The sequence below is a fragment of the Globicephala melas genome, chromosome 4 (assembly GCF_963455315.2).
Source record: "Globicephala melas chromosome 4, mGloMel1.2, whole genome shotgun sequence".
Lineage (NCBI taxonomy): Eukaryota > Metazoa > Chordata > Mammalia > Artiodactyla > Delphinidae > Globicephala > Globicephala melas.
Genome location: NC_083317.1, coordinates 108619358 through 108632681, shown reverse-complemented (window position 1 = coordinate 108632681; position 13324 = coordinate 108619358). Strand labels below are relative to the sequence as shown.

General features: G+C 36.5%; 1 protein-coding gene across 3 annotated transcripts in view; it reads right to left on the bottom strand.

Moving 5' to 3' along the window:
• PLCH1 (phospholipase C eta 1) overlaps positions 1-13324 on the bottom strand; it is a 240388-nt gene that overhangs the window by 86224 nt on the left and 140840 nt on the right. For 2 of the 3 annotated variants that reach the window (XM_060298491.1, XM_070045495.1), the window contains one exon: positions 9903-10073. In XM_060298491.1, the coding sequence (XP_060154474.1) occupies positions 9903-10073 (171 nt within the window). Of the gene's footprint in view, positions 1-9902; positions 10074-10383; positions 10454-13324 lie in introns of those variants that run through there. The other variant, XM_060298490.1, reaches the window with a different exon arrangement.

Here is a 13324-nt window from a genome sequence, read left to right as displayed (position 1 = left end):
AGACCCAACGCAGCCAAAAATAATAAATAAATAAAAGTTAAATAAATTAATTTTAAAAAATAGAATTGGCATCATCAGAAAATCTACAAACAACAAGTGTGGAGTGGGTGTGGAGAAAAGGGAACCCTCTTGCACTGTTGGTGGAAATGTAAATTGATACAGACACTGTAGAGAACAGTATGGAGGTTCCTTAAAAAACTAAAAATAGAACTACCATATGACCCAGCAATCCCACTACTGGGCATATACCCTGAGAAAACCATAATTCAAAAATAGTCATGTACCACAATGTTCATTGCAGCACTATTTACAATAGCCAGGTCACGGAAGCAACTTAAATGCCCATCGACGGATGGATAAAGAAGATGTGGTACCTATGTACGATGCAATGTTACTCAGCCATAAAAAGGAATGAAACTGGGTCATTTGTCAAGATGTGGATGGACCTAGAGACTGTCATACAGAGTGAAGTAAGTCAGAAAGACAAAAACAAATATCGTATATTAATGCATATATGTGGAACCTAGAAAAATTGTACAGATGAAAAGGCAGGAATAGAGACACAGATGTAGAAAAAACATATGGACACCAAAGGGGGAAAGTGGGGGTGGGGGTGGGGTGGTGGGATGAATTGGGAGATTGGGATTGACATGTACACACTGATGTGTATAAAATAGACAGTAAGAGCCTGCTGTATTAAAAAAAATTTTAATAAAATAAAAAAAGATCAATCAATAAAATATACTAATGAATAATGATAGAGGAAGCTAACTTGCGAGCCAGTATTTTATATTTCAACGATATTCTCAAAAATTCTATTACCTCTTAGGTTCAATACCTATGCTTTAGTGAAATCTAATTCAAGCTGTCTATTTAATAGCATTTAACTTATTGCAGGGGGAAAAAAAGCTCTGTTATGCAACCATTTTTTGCATGTTTGAAAGAGCACAGAATGCTTTTTTTCCCCTAAAACTAGCTGCATAATGGCTAACACATTCTTTGAGTAAATTTTATAACCTTTACTCCACGCAGAGGCCTACATTACTAGACACCACCCGAAAATACCATAAATAAATGAAACCATGCTGCCTGCGAGGAACTCATCTGACCAAGTCTGGCTTTAAGCAGCTCATTAATTTGTCTGCTATAAGCTAGAGAGGCTTATCACGTGCAGTCTAAAAGATAAATAATTTCTCACAAAATAGAACCAAATTGATAAAAATTGTATGTGCCATTGGAAGACTGAATTCACATTGCAATTATTTGGTTTACGAGGCCATTTGTCCAGAGATGTTGGGGACTTGCACTAGACTCAGGTAGTCTACCAGGAGACAATGAGATCTAAAAAAATTCAAGCAAACAAACAAAAAAACCCCCAGCATCCTGGGATGGAGCTAATTGCTGATGAGAACATGTTACTAGCTCAAAATACAAAGCAGGATGTGTTAACAAAAATCATCGTATTTGAAAAGTATTCATTAAATTGATGAAAATATCAGTAGGCATTCTAGGAAGCCCAAAATTTCCTGGGCACCATGTAAGAATTAATGGGAGCTAATCCAAAATTCAAGTATTAAGGATTAACTCAGTGAAATACATTAAAACCTCATAACAATGAGAATTGAAATGTAAGTCAATCTGCTCTCATCCTTCCTCCATCCCTGCTTTCATTTAATTAACTTCCCAATAGCAAAATCTTGCATTTTACACAATTGACTTTTTCAGACCTCACTTTGAAAGTTACATTGGGATTTTACTGTATGAATGAAGGTTTAACATAGTTTAGTTTAGCTCTTTATTGTTCTTTTTCCCCTTGCTTTGCTTTCTATTTGACATGGCTGATAAGATGAAATAGAAACATTTTCTCCCTGTTTCCCATGGAGTTTACTTGAAAGTCTTGTTTGCTATCAATATCTGAGCCACTCACTGTCTCTTAACACTAGTGATTGTTTTTTCTATACAGAGTAATTTGTGCTAAAAGAAGAACTTGAGGAAAACTTGATTACGTTTATATAATGTAGTCAATGTTATGCAGTTTATAAAAAGTTTTTACATCCATAATCTTAAACAGTTCTTGTAAACTTAGTATCTTTATCCCCATCCTGTAGGTAGGAAAACTGACACTGAGAATGGTTATCACAACCAAAGTCATAAAATCATTAGAAGGCAGCACCAAAGTTCAAATTTCAACCTTCTCAATTCAACTCCAAAGCTTTTTCTTTTACCTTGTATCTACTGTCTGGGTGTTTTCTTTATTTCTGCTAAGAAATTGAAATACTTACTTTTAAAAGTGATTATTTTTTTCAGTATAGCTGAAACTCCTGGATCTTAACTTTTGAAATTTTTGCAACTTTCAAATCAGTTATCATAATTTGACCTCTTTGATGATTCCAGATTGGAATGACTCCCAAAACACACGAAACACAAAATCATAATATAATTTGCAAAGAATTTTAAGGTTCCTAAACTCTTTTCCATTTATTTTTACTGAAGTAACATATCCATAATTAAGTCAGTCAAAACAGAGACGCTTATGACTAAAAGCAGAATTCCCCCTTTATACGCAGAGCCACTGTCCAGAGGTAATAATGCCAACATCTCTAGATATTTCTTGTGGAATGAGTCTTTATACTCCTAATTATTATGTTAATGATGTTATTTTATATTTCATATACTTTAAATATTATCTCTTAACTTTTTATTGTTTTTAAATAAAGACAACTCTTCTGGGCCAGCAAAACTAACTTTCGCCCTCCATCAATCCTCCCAATACAGTTATATCTTAACTTTTATTAAACTACAATTCAGTGTGTAAATTGTCCTGAATATGCAAATGTTAACATTAGGTCTATTGTATAATCTGATTGTGTTTCTATTCTTACAGAATTTTCTTCTGATTTAACTGCTGGAATTCCCATCCATTCATTTAATTTGTAATGTCCCTATCCAAATTCTTCCCAATGACTCTAATGGTCTCTTGGTATAATTTTCCACATCAAAGGCAAGAGGGCATCCATGAATTCCATTTTTTCCACTATAAAAGTCCTCCTTTTTCCAGGCTGGTTAAGTTCTAAAATTTCACTCCGTTTTTTGTCCCAATTTCATTCTGTCACTCTTATCAAAGAGCACTTGAGAGGTAAAATATTTATTTCTTGCACATATTTTTGTGTGTGTTTTTTATTCTGTGCCCACATTTGGTTGACAAATTGACCAGGTAGAAAGTTCTAGGTCGGAAATCATTGCTTCATGATTTTTGGCTTCCAGAGTTGCTGTTGAGAAGTCTGATGCCATTCTGATTCCAATCCTTTTTACAGGACCTGTCTTTGTTCATTAATTTGATAAGGCTTTTTTTCCCCCTTTCTGCAAGTCTTTAGGGTTTCATTTTATCCTTGGCATTGCAAAATTTCACTTTGATTTGTCTCTGCGTGGATCTTTTCTACATTCACTGTGTTTGGCACTCAGTGGACCCTACCAATTTAGACATTCCTCCCTTTGGGCTCTAATCATTTTTTGTATTACTTATTTGATAATATCCTCCCTTCTATTTTTTCTTATCTTTTTCTGTAACTCTTGTTATTCAGATAGCGGAACTTCAGGATCGATCTACTAATGTCCTTATATTTTTTCCATTTCTTTCCTGTTTGTTCTCCTTTAGGGACAATTTTCTCAACTTTATCTTCTAAGCCAACTAATGAATTTAGTTCTCTGCTCTCTTCTTCCTCTGAATCTTCTTTTCTCATAGCATCTTTCTCTTGTTCATGGCTGAAATTTTTTTAATCGCTCTGCTGTATTAATGTCAGTTTTTAAAGTTTCCTTCTCCCTGCATTGCCTCTATTTCCTCCAAGATTCTTGATTCTATTTGTTTGCCTTTGTCTCTTTTTTATAGCAAAGAATTTCCTCAAACGTGGTAAGCTTTGGTTATTCAAAACCCATTTTTTAAACTGACTATTTAAAAACCTATTTCAAACTAAGGCAAGAAAAAATTGGCTGGAAGCTCTGTATTCATGAGCAGAGGTTACTGACTAGTGGGCTTCACTGTAGAATTCTCTGGCTGGACTCAGGAAATTTCTGATGTAAATATCTTTAGGGTTTTTTTTTCCTTGGGTTGGTGTGTTAGTTTCCTAGGACTGCTATAATAAAGTACCACAAACTCAGGGCTGAAAACAACAGAAACTTATTCTCTCTCAGTCCTGGAAGACAGAAGTCCAAAATCAAGCTGTTAAAAGGGATGATTCCCTCTGGAGACTTGGACGGAGAATCTATTCCATACCCCTCCCCTTGCTTCTGATGGCTGCTGGCAAATCTTGGCATTCCTTGGCTTGGAGCTTCATAACTGCAATCTCTGCTTCCATCTTCACACAGCCACCTTCCCTCTGTGTGTCTATGTCCTCTTTTCTGTTGCTTATAAGAACACTCATCATTGGATTTAGGGTCCACACAAAATGTAGGATAATTTCATCTTAACATCCTTAAGTACATCTACAAAGACCCTACTTCCAAATAAGGTCACATTTACGGATACTGGGAGTTAGGACTTGGACATATATTTTCAGGCTACTATTCAACCCACTATAGTCTGTAATATGCCTCCAAGGAAAATTTTCCAATGTCCTACTTGTAAGGGATAAACCTGGGATCTGAACCTTGGAAGAGGGTTATGGCTCTCACACTTCAATGCATAAATGTTCATTTAATCTTTGTATTCATATCTATTTTTGTGAAACAAACCTCCCAAAACTTAGAAACTTAAAACCACCAGCACTTATCAATACTTGTTCACAATTGTGTAGGATGGTAAGTGGGACTGAGTCCAGCCACACGGTTATTGTGTTTTCACCTAGGGGTTACTCATGTGACTGCAGGCATCTAGTCAGGTGACTACAGTCAGATGGTCCAAAATGGCCTCACCAACATGACTGTGGCTCGTGCTGGCTGTTGGCTGGGCCTCTTCACATCATCTCTCCTCCTCAGAGAAACTACCTGGCTTCCTCACATGACAGTCTCACAGCCCCAACAGGGCAAGAGTGGAACTGCCAAGGCTCCCTGAAGCCTACGTTCCTTGTACATCTAGTGTGCTACAATCCATTAGTCAAACCAGGTCACAAAGCCAGCCCAGATTCAAGGGGCAGAAAAACAGACTCCACTTCTTGATGGGAGGAGAGGCAATGTCACGCTGCAAAGCCACACACATACAGGGATGTGGGAGCTACTGTAGCCATCTTTATAAACCATCTGCCACGCTCCCCATGTTCCAGTGCCCACACTCAGGTGTGCCTGGTATGCCTCAGTCCAGATTCTTCTGGTCCATCCTCCTCCAGCTCTTATTTTCAGTTTTATGCCAGGGTGGAGAAGGGACAGCTGTCCTGCTGCAAGAGGTAGGGGAGAGAATCTGGAGCCCTAACTACATCTGGATCAGACTTCCAACCAGTGCTTGTGTTTTCAACCCCTGCTCTTCTGTTTTCAGAGTATCATGTAAATTTCATTTTTGATCTTCCTTGGGTTCTTCTGGGCAAATGAACATGCTTTGTGGTTTCCTGCTCCGTGGGCTTGAGTTTCAGTGCTCTGGGGTCTCCTTTGGATCAGACAAGTTTTAAGATTTTGTTGTTTCTGTTTCCTCTCCCATTCTCTTTGTCCTTGTGGTTTTACAGGGGGGGAGAGGTCTTTTTACTGTATTTTTGGGTAATTTCAGCAGGGAGTAGAGAAACATCTCTAAATGAATGGTCATTCAGTTTCCAGCTGAATAAGACAACCATGAGAGCTATTTATCTCCCCAAAATGGCTACTCTCACTCATCCAAAAATTAATCCACAAATTTCAAAGCATTTAAATACATGACTATTTCACAGAAAAATGTCATTTGGGAACTATATTCAAGGGAGAAAAAATATTACATGACATAATTACTCTGAACAGTCTCTCACTGCTTTAACTGTGAATAATTAAGAAAAATGAAACAAAGTCAGGAAAGCTTCTTAAAGAACTGCTTTTATGACGAGGAGAATGATTTTAAAAAAAAAAAAAGAAGATAAAGGTACACTAGCACCAGAAAGGGGTAGTTATAGCAAAGAAGAATTTATAATTATTTCTCACAAGAGAGGTAAGATTAGAATGACCACGACTCTCACCAAACCAGTCTGGATTCAGTAAAGGGCAGTGAAGGGAGAGGGAACAAATGACACCTATAATTGGATCAGAAGAATCAAGGGAATATTTCAGCAGAAAGAATAAAAAAGCAAAATGAGCAACTGTTAGAACCACCACAAAGGGATAATGTATAGGTCTATGTCATAAAGTTCAGCAAGAAGAGGGCGCGCTAGCATGGGATCAGAAAAGTTCTGAAAACTCCCCTGGAATTAACCATCCACATGCATATTTCAGAGAAAAACACTACATAAATAGAAATCTGCTTTTGACTTATCTATGGAAGTAGCTTTTGCTCTTGGCTAACAGCTAGAAGGGTTTGAAAACTATAAGGACTCTTCAATATTCCTGCCTTCTCTTCCTCACTCTTCAATCCATGAGAAACAAAAAGATAAAGAGAAGGTAGAGGCTTGCTAAGAAAGGTTGTCAAGGAGAGTGGGGGGAATGAAATCAATTTCTCACTCCTGAACCAAAACTCTGAAAAGAATTGAACTCAAAACACATTCAGTGCCAGTGCCAAAAAATGGATAGGAACTCTGGAAGAGATGAAGGTTGCTTTTTGGCAAACAGGGGAAAAAAATGAAACAAAGAGCCTCAACCAACCCACGTACTCTGGAATCACAGACTAGTGGACATCTGTGATCTTGATCTGTGGATGCAAGGAAGCAACGGAAGAGAAACCTCAGCCAACTGGCTTCTTCCTTAACTGGCACTTCTTCACAGATATAAAAGACAGTAAGAATTTACCTTAGCACATCACATTTTAAGGATGAAAGTCCTAATCAAACAGCAGTTGGACCTGTCAAAGGCATAAATTCATTGTGCAAAGAGCTTCAGTGGAATAAAAATCTGACTCACGGGCCAATATTTGAACTCCCATAATCCCGGACAGCATATGTGGCCGGCAGTGATATTTCATTTCACAACTCAGTAAATCTGTAAAATCGGAATACTCTGGTGTCTACACCAATCTTACACCATCAGAAACGAATGAATTACTGCCATATGGATCATCAAATTGCCTCAGGTTCGTTCCACTGTGAAAATCCCATTTTGAAACTCAAAACCCCACAAAACTCTTGACTAATGACTCTCCTGCTGCACTTTTAGATCATGTCCAATTTCTCTCTGTTTTAAAGAATGCTGAAATGCACAACTTTATAACTTTTTTTTCTATACACAATTATTTCCTTAGGATGAACTACTAGATGTAAAATGGATTGGTAAAAATTTTATATATTATATACAATTTAATGATAAAACTGCCCATAGAAAGATTGTACCATTCCACAGCTTCACCAGAAATATAAGAAATGGACACCATGTTTGGTAGTATATTTTTTTAACCTTTACTAATTTGATGGGTGATATATGGTCTCTTAACATTGTAAATCAACTATACTCCAATTAAAAAAAAATTTAAAAATGGAAATAATACAGAAGCATATTAAAATAAAAAGTAAAATTCAAAAAGTCTTGGTTTTATTTCACATTTTTAAATTACTAGTGAAGGATGAACATTTTTAATAGATCATTGACATTGTGCAAATTTTTTTATATGTTTCAAATGTTTTGCACATTTTTCTATTGGGTAGTCATCTTTTCCCTCAATTGTCTGTGGAAGTACTTTCCATATTAAGGAAATTCACTATTTCTCTCTTTTGTATATTATAAATATTTTCCAAGTTTGCACTTGACATTCATTTTATGATGTTTGATATATTGGACCACATATAAAGTTTCAGGACATTAATATTTTCCTCTTGATATATGATAATTTAAAAAAATTTCTTTCATGTTATACCCATATGTAGCTTCAAGCTAGTTTAGAAAATTAAACTGGAAACGCGTAATCATTTGCCAGGAGCAGATGTCACAGAACACTGGCTTCTGTTTTCCCCAACTAAAATTTACTGGTTGAATGTCAATATAACAATAGGAGGGAAGAAACATATGCCCCTTAGCAAGTGACATCCACTATTGCTATTCAAATGGATTGGGTAAATTCCACTAGCACAAATGAATTTGAAGTCGCTTTCTTTGAACATTTTAATTTCTCACACTGCTGTGCTTCTGAATATCTCTGTCAAAGGGCTTTCACATTCATCATCCCAATCAATTTTCAATCTGACATTGTGAGATAAGAAAGGTAGGTATCAGCTCCCCTTTGTACAGATCAGGAAACCAAGGCTCAGAAACAGTACTGATTGGCCTGCCCAAGATTCTCCAACTGATAAAGCTTGCAGGATATGAAATGCAGATTTTCTGTACTCCTGGTCTAAGGTTCTTTCCACTATACTGTGAAGAGTTCTTCTGATGACAATGCAGGAGTAGTTATAATTGCAGGAAACAGGGAATAATGATTTAGAAAGGGCATGTTCTCTGGGGAAAATAATTCTTCTATTACCCCATTCCCATTTTCTGCCTGCCTTAACAGCTAACTTTGTTAATGGAGAATCTCTGCCTTTGCCAAATTATCAAACTAAAATAACTGATTTTGATAAAACATTTTGCTAACACTATCTGGCTTAATCCTTAAAGCAACAACAAAATGTATAAAATCTGGATCTGTAATTCCTAAAATGTATGTGATTGTGGTAATGGGATAAAGTAAAATATTACCAGGTCTAGTGTCTTTTTTCTGACACCACCAACACTGACTCTCCGACACTAGCTGGGTATCCAGCAATGCAATTCAGTCATGACGCTTACCATCTGGAGTCAGCATTAGACCCTGCAGGGCTCAGTCCCACAGGCTAACCCTGCTTCAGATGCCGCAGATGAGGTCTCAGGCTACCCCCACTTCTGCCTGGCCTACTACAAATTTGGGAGTTCTGGACATTACTTAAAACAGTAAAAATAGATTTTAATAAGTAACTGTTGCAAAACGGAAAAAGAGAGCTCAGTATAGAACTGGCTTATTTGCGAATACAAGTGGGGATTTATAGCCCAGGAGCAAGGTAGGGGTCAGTGGAGGCGTAAGAGGGGATTCTGGCTAACCCGACCTAACAGGATTCTTCCTGAAATGCAGGCCAGGCTGATCAAATATCACCCAGGGAATAGTGATAGGCGAGGAATTTTATCAGATATTGAGGACGATTAGATATCGAGGATGGAGACTGGTTAAACTGACAGGATTCTTGCTACAGCTGGACTCTTAAGGACAAGGCCAAAGGATGGACCCTTCGAAAAACTGGCTCAAAAGAGCCTGCTTAGAGTTTGTTTCATTAAGGAGAAAGTCTTTGTCAATTCCCACAACTCAGTTTCCAAGATTCGCCAGAATGACTCACAGAATTCAGAAAAGTGCTTTACTTACTATTACTGGTTAATTATAAAGTATACAGCACAGCCAAAATGGAAGAGATGCACAGGGCAAGGTATGAAGGAAGATATTTACCAATGAATTACTATACTGCTAGTTAAGAATTATGTCATAGTTAATAAATGTCTAGCTATGTTATTACTATAAAGAAAACATTACCATGGTATCTGAAAGGAAACACATGAGTTAATTGCCACTACTCTGTGGAAAAATATGCATATTTAAGGTTAAAAATTGTATAAGTGTTCAATTTGTCACTCCCTCTTTAAAGATGCTGGAAACACATTTTAAATAACTCATAGATAAGATTTTTGTGGAATTGTGATATTTACCCCTCTATTCTAAATTTAAAGTATACCTACACCCAACCTCAAGAAAAACTCATGTATCTTTCACAAGTATTTTTAAGTAAACATTCAGTTTAACAGTCTAATGATACCTTTTGCTCCACCTTCAAAAACTGAGCCAGTTCTTCCACAGTTAGGTGATCTTTCTTGTCACTGTAGCTCAAAAGCAACAAATAAAGGTCCCGTCTCAATGACATCATTTTGTAAAAAACACAGAACTCTTCAAATGTCAAAGTTCCCTGATTCTCATCTGTATCAGCTTCCTGAAAGACGCATAGAAAATAACAAGGCAGTGTGAGAGTTTGAAATAGGAAATTCAGTAGCCGGAAATAATATTTACTATAAAAAAGGCTAATACACATTTCACAAATGGTAAATAAGTTCTTTTCAAGCACGCATGGATCAATTTAAAAACTGACTATATATTAGGCCACAAAAAAGTTTCAAATTATAAAGAATCAACCTTATAAAAACTAATTTCTCTGATCACAGTAAATTTAAAAAGCAACAAACAAAGCTTAAAAAAAACTGTGTCCGGAAAAAACACATTTCTAAATAGGAAATGAAACGTACAGAAGTAAACGCATGTACCACGTGTTACAACTTGTGTGATGCAGTAGTTAGAAGGAAACTTGAAGTTTTCAATGTATAAGCAATGTAGATTAAAATCAGAGAAGCTAATAATTCAACTCCAAAAGCTAGAAAAAAGTTAAGCTAAAGAAAATAGAAGGAAATAAATTATAAGCAAAAGCAGAAAGCAATGAAATAGAAAACAAGCAGATATAACATCAAAGGTGAGCAATTAAACCCAAAGCTGGTCTTTTGACAAAACTAATAAAAGAAATTTTGGACAAGACTAATCAAGAACAAAAGAGAGAAAATACATTTAATACATGATGAAAATTCTAGTCTCTCATCAGCTTCTGACCTGCGATTCAATCAAATATAATTTTTACCTATAATAGAATCTCTCTTAATTCTGCATAGGTAGCTTATTGCTCTTACAGCCATCAGCATCATTGGTACCTTTTCCTCCATAAAAGCCTGAAAAATCCATCTGGACTGATCACTAGTTGAAATTATTTGCTCCTAGTAATTATTGAGCAAGGATCTTTCGCCACGTACCTGCTTTCGGATTGGCTGAATTTGTCATAAAACCATAAAACTGTTGGGGATATATAATGAAAAACCAATCCATTTACATGATCTCCTTTATTTTTAGTGAACACAGCTGTAGCTGAGCAAAAACTGACAGGGACTGAATGGCATTTTGAAATTCATAGATGTTGTGACATATAGTCAGCTGGTATGTGGTTTTAAATACAGTTTTGAAAGTCAAAGTGTGTATAAAAATATACTTTTTTAAACTTTGCTAACTTTGGGTCAATTCTGAGCAACCACTTAGACCAATATTTAAATCATACACTGTTTCTCTGTGATGCTGTTGCTTTCTGTCATTTTAAAGGCAGAGACAGATTGGTCTAGAGAATACCAACATTTTTGGTGTTTGAGGCTCTTGGTTGTAGAGTCTTTGCATCCAAAGAAAGTAGGTCTAATGTTCATATTTCTGCCATAAGTTTGTTTCAAAATATCTAGACCTGGATAGAGAGATGATACATTTTTCAAGACTTCCTTGGAAATGCCTAAACCATTAAGAACAGTAAACTCTAAGGTTTAAGCAATAGCATCAAAGACTTCAAAAGAAGCTATCCATACCTTAAAAGACTATTTTTAAAAGAAACCAGCTGAATCTTGTACTGCAACAAAAAGGCAAAGAAAATTCCAGGAAGGCTTTAATGTCTTTACCAGCAACTCAGAAAAAAAAGTTCCTTAAAATAATACTAAGATCTTTGTTTCCATCACTCCACCCTGAGCACTCACAGAACTCTGCTACATGCAAGACCTATGATAGAAATATTCTACATACAATAGAAGTCCAGCTGCTTCTCTAGTCACTGCCGGCTTGAGAAGTCTTTCAGTCTTTAAATCCAAGGTCATAAAAAGAGACCTTACTGTTTTCTTAAAACTTCTCTAAAGCATTAACTTTGAACTTACGAGACTTTTGACATAAATATTTCCCGGTTTACCCTCTAAAATACTCAGTGTATTAGAGATAAAATGTGTCTGAAGGAGGAAAAAATACAGAAGTAAAAATAGTTTAATATCTTATGTTACTTCTCTTATTTCCAAAAAGTACCCCCCAAATCATTATTTTTGTAGGTATAGATTTTGCCCTCCTATTTAAGCGTGGCCTCTCTGATTTAATCAGAGCTATCTCTCCAGTACTATGAATATCTCCTATGGAAAGGAATGCATGGGGAGGTGGGACTCGAAATAGAACAAAAGTAAGATGTCACAGGGAGTGCCAAGAACATGGCAAACCTTTCCATATAACTTAAAAACAATTCACTCTGTGACAACTCATTTCCCCTCCAAAGTCCCTCATTCCATCTCTGGTTCCTTTTATAGACTATCTCATTCCTTCCTCTTCTTTCCATTCTCTTCAGTGCAATGGGACCCAGTTCCCCCAGTGCAAACCACCTCCAGCTTCCAAGGACAAGACCACAGGACCTGTGACCGTAAGAGGTCACAGATCGAAGCCATCCTCCATCTTCCATTCATTGTTGCAACTCACCCCTCATGCTGTTTCTGCCCTTACCATCTCTGATAACACGAGGTTAGAAAACAAAGGAAGCACAAAACATTAAACATCATAAAATATAACGCTTATACTTAATTTTACATATTAAAAATATCACCTACCTAGTCACTTAGAAAATCACTGCAAAACATGGATTATACATATGACTTATCTCCAAATAAGAGCATTTCCTGAATTAGTAGTCTACTAATTACTAATAATCTAACATGTCTTTGCACCAACTTTAACTTAACAGAACTCACTTTTGCACCTTAGGTGGAAGACTGAGTACAATCCCAGCTGGGGGCCACAGAATAAGTTTGGGCCCATGGATTTTCCTCCAGAACTTACCAACAGGGAAAGAGCATCTCATCTAACACCAACAAGCAGCTGGAGTGAACTTCTGGAGGGCTCCCTAAATGGTAGAAGTGATACAGCGCTTCTAAGCCTTAAGGATTCTAAATCTTAAACTCCTCTGTAACAAAATAGAGGGCTCTTGAGGATTTCCACGCGTGCTATTTTGTCGTGTTACTCAGTCTTTATTCTGATCCTCACAACAGACCATGAGGTTGGTAGATGAGATCTTATCATCCTCTCCAAGTGACTTGATCCCATTTACCCCATTATTTAAGTACCAGGTTAAATGCTTAGAATTACTCTCTGAAAATGGCAACAACAACAATAAAGCACTTTAGGAAGTGAAACTGTGGATGCATGTTAAGTTTTGGAAGTTTTCCTTGATGAAATAAAATGCCTCTGTCTTCAAAGAAAAACAAAACAATACAGAGTAGTAATATTAGCTTCCAACAAGGCAAAATAGCCTTTTGAAATACCTCAGTATATCGATAACCTCCAACGTGTATTTTACATAAG